This window comes from Propithecus coquereli, unplaced genomic scaffold (genome assembly GCF_000956105.1).
Source record: "Propithecus coquereli isolate 6110/MARCELLA unplaced genomic scaffold, Pcoq_1.0 Scaffold9, whole genome shotgun sequence".
NCBI classification, from domain to species: Eukaryota; Metazoa; Chordata; class Mammalia; order Primates; family Indriidae; genus Propithecus; species Propithecus coquereli.
Window position 1 is genome coordinate 13191812 of NW_012155284.1, and position 4145 is coordinate 13195956.

The window sequence follows — 4145 nt, forward strand, 5'->3', positions numbered from 1 at the left end:
ACTAAAATTTACCTTTTTATTTTTAAAAAGGTTAAGTCAATTTTATTTTCACTTTGAAAACATTCTAAGTTATAACTTAAAAATCCATGTAGAAGTGCTCAATGGAAGAAGTAGGAGTCTATACTCCAGTTAAGATGGCTACAAGTTATTACAAATGGATATTTAGACAAGAGAACTTTACTTGGAATCAGGGTATCTGTGACCGTGTGTCTGAACCTCTCCTTCCCCACAGGTGAGTGGAAATAATATCAACTACCAAGCAGGGCTCCTGTGAGAAGGGAACATATAAAACAAAACTGGTATAGTGCTAAGTTGACACAAATGGATGTCTAACTTCCAGTCAGGGATCAGAAAATGTTAAACAGAGAAGGAAATCAGATGTCTATCAAACTGGCTTTATAACATGAATTTCCACCAAGTATGATGCTAAGAAAACCATGTTGTGTGTTTAGCACAAGAGATAGAAACCCTTCCTAACAAGAGGGTTAGCTCTCAGCACCACCCACTGTCGGGAAATCATGGAGTCAGTGTCTCTCTGAGCCACTGGTGTGAATGGCAGACTCTGTTGCACAGGTTTCTAAGAAAGCCTCTGAGAGCCCCATTCATCCACCCATAGAGGGATCCATTTGTTCAGCCAGTTCACATAAGCCTGCAATCAGCATCTTGACTGGGTGAACCAATGAGGGTAGCTCCATTCCAACTTCAAATGAAAGATTATTAAAATGTAGAGGAAATCTGTCAGAATTATAATGAGAGATTAAATCTGAGAAGAGCAAAAAAGAGAAAAAAACTTTTGGCTGATCGGCAGAGGCTCCCACAGGCAGCTTGTGAGGCCCATTTAATGACTTGGCCTGCATCCTGAGTGTTTACTGATTCACAGCTTGTTTAACTTCTTGTATATTCCCAACCATTCCCCAAAGTGTGATATACCTCATCTACTATACAGTGGTTTAATTGCACTACAAATGAGTTTACTCAACCAGTTAGAACTCCAAATACTGTGAAGATACATGCCCAAGTTTTTTAAAAGTGGTGCCTCACAGATAAATGGCAATAAATGTCTATCAGATTATTTATTGCTCTCCATATACAGATGGAATTGAGATTAATACTTAATTAAACTAGAATTCCTGGGCTGTCTGAAATAGATCAGGTCATTTATTGGCAGAATTCCACTGCCAATAAAATCTAGCAGAGCACAAACCTATACACCCATTAAATCAAAGTTTTGTCTTCCCCCTAATGAAGAAAGAAACCTCAGATCATCTCTAAAAGTATAAAGAACTAAAAAACAAATGGTAAACAAACAAAAATCACAAACGATTGCATGCTAGAACAATCTCCCTAGGTAGAAAAGCTTCAATTAGGTCCTCGAAGGAAATAATATATTGCAAAAGTACATCAAAAAGCATTTATAAGCCACATCAAGAAATACAGCACTTGACAGATCCTGAAAACAAATCAGCGAAGCATATAGAGGACCCACAAATATTTAAGTTCTTCACTGAGTTAATGGTGTGGAAAATTTTAGAGGTGAAAAAATATTTAATAGTAAAGAGAAAGATTCCTTGTGGCACAACAAAAATCGCTTTTATTTTATCTGCTCATGTGTGTGATAAATGGCAATAAATGTCTATCAGATTATTTATTGCTCTCCATATACAGATGGAATTGAGATTAATACTTAATTAAACTAGAATTCCTGGGCTGTCTGAAATAGATCAGGTCATAATGTGTCACTAAATACCCTTCAAAACTATTAGTGACTCTGAAGAATCTTGTCACTCTTCTCCCTACACCATGAGAAGGAAATTGTCTACAAAAATGGATCAAGGAAGAAGCACCACTAATGTGATTAGATAATAGCAAAGAGTTTAATTTTTAAAAGCCTGGTGTAATATAAAAACTAAAATAAATGTATTGCTCTAAATTTTCAGCCACCCTTATTTAAATACGTTTCTTATAAGGTTTACTGCTGGTCAGATGGGAAATACAGGCTAATTCTCAAGTAGCAATGCTATATATAAAATTACACATATATAACAACACACAATATGGTGTGTTGTGTGTGAATATATATATATATATGTGAAAAAAATATATATATATATCAACAAAGAAAAGAGTTGGATACTTCTGAACCAAAAAGGGCAGAATGAATGGGTAGGAACAGGAATATATCAAATTTTTCCTTTAAAGTCTCTCTCTCCAATCCTCCAAAATAACTCCTAGGTCACTTCATATGTCTTCTGATGGGGAGCCAATAAGAAGTGATTTGAGGTGCACATTACGCCTCTCAAGGAAGGAGCAGTGATCTGAAAACTCAAGTACCTACACAACATGCATTTGGCATATGATAAATGTGAAGAATAAATATATTACCCAGGCGTGTTAAAATATAATGAGAGCTTTTCTTGAACTACTCACCCATAGGCTCCATTGCTGATCAATTTAATCGTTTCAAAATCACTTTCCCGAGGTTTCCTTCGAAGTTTCAGGGAAGCATTAGAGCTCTTGGAAACAAAATGCAGAAGTTAAAAAGCAGTTCAGAATTTGAGAGAATTATTTTATCAGCAAAACAGATAATAGCTGAATGACGGACTATGTTGTTTAATATGCTGAGGTACAGTATTCTTGCCAAAGGAGCCTGGGGACAGCTCTGAAGATCAATCTGCCACAGCAGTGCTGATAAACTGTTCCTCATGGCACTGTCTCGTTGCATTTCAGTGAACCCACATTTCCAGGAGATCGAAGAAGATTCCTGATTTTAATTTCCCTCTGTAAACTGCTCAAGTTGGTCTTGCCCTAGTCTTTTAACATTTTGGGATTTAAATTCAAAATGCCAAACCCTCCCACGGTTTCAGTCAGCCAGAAGAGAATGGGCTGTTCCCAGGGCTGGGCAGATGTGTCTCACGCCTGCAGCGATCTTTCTTGTTTGGAAAAGTAGCGGGCAACAAATGGAACACCCAAGCATCAAACACCTGCCTTTCTTTACCTCCATACCAGAAATCTTACCGTGGTTTAGAGAACCATTGCCCAAGAGATGGCTCTTTTCAAAAAGTTTAGGCTCAGAGGACAAGAATAAACAAAGTGCTTTTTAAAAAACAATCTTTCATGCCCCATTTATCTTAGCACTGAGAGGATGTTAACAGCTTCTTTGCTCCCCTCTGCAGAGTCTGGAATTCCCTTGCCATCGTTTGGAAGAAAACCCCATGACTCTGCGGTGGGCGCCATCCTCCCTCACTCAGCGCTGCCATCACTGGCCCTGTCATCCCACTTATCTTTGGAAGACTCGGGCACCCACCTTCCTCTCTGCCCGAGTTCTTTTGCCATCCAGAGTGACTTCTGTGTCCACAGAGATAACCTGCCCAACGCTCGGGCCTCCAGTCTGCCTGACCTCTTCAGCTCAAGCATCTGTCTCCTCTACTTCCCCTTGGCCTTTCACCACAGGATCTGGATCTAGTCATCACCTGCGTACGATCCATCTCGGGAAAATATAATTAAAACTGGGACTACTTCTGTGTTCAACCACTCCCACTCTTACTGCTCCTTCATGGCTTTAGGCTGCGTGGCTCTGCACAAGGAAGGCCCTCTTGTCTCTAACTCTTCCCTACCTAAGTGATCTCACTTATTGTCTGTGGACGACTCCTAAGTCACTTCCATCTTCACCAGAAGCTCTCCCGCTGCGTGCAAGGTATCTGACCTTATACACAACTGACAATCTGATGACTCTTCTTGCATGTTTCAAAGGAACTTCTGTATCACCACATTCAAAATTATATTATGATAATAAAATTAACAAAAATAGCTATTGTTTATTTAGCACTTAATATGTGATGCTGTCCTAATCATTTTACATAAAATACTAAATAAGGTATTCTATGTCTTTTATATCTCTGTTACAGATGGGGAAACTGAGGCACAGAGACACTAGTAAGTGTCCCCCCACTAGTAAGAGGTAGAGCCAGTCTTCAAATCCAGCCATCCTGACTCCAGAGCCTGGGTTCTTAGCCTTCAGGCTACTTAGCCTGCTCCTGATTCCCTGACCACACCCAACCTGCTTCACCCGAGTTCCTCTTTTGGTGTTCAGAGAGGGGGAGACCAGCGCCAGCATCCAGGGCCTCTCACCAGTGCCACTGCAGCAG

At 39.8% G+C, this 4145-nt stretch overlaps 1 protein-coding gene across 1 annotated transcript in view; it reads right to left on the reverse strand.

Moving 5' to 3' along the window:
• LOC105826521 (microtubule-associated serine/threonine-protein kinase 4-like) overlaps positions 1-4145 on the reverse strand; it is a 167638-nt gene that overhangs the window by 42919 nt on the left and 120574 nt on the right. The window contains exon 10 of the mRNA XM_012664501.1: positions 2428-2513. Coding sequence (XP_012519955.1) covers positions 2428-2513 — 86 coding nt within the window. The remainder of the gene's footprint in view (positions 1-2427; positions 2514-4145) is intronic.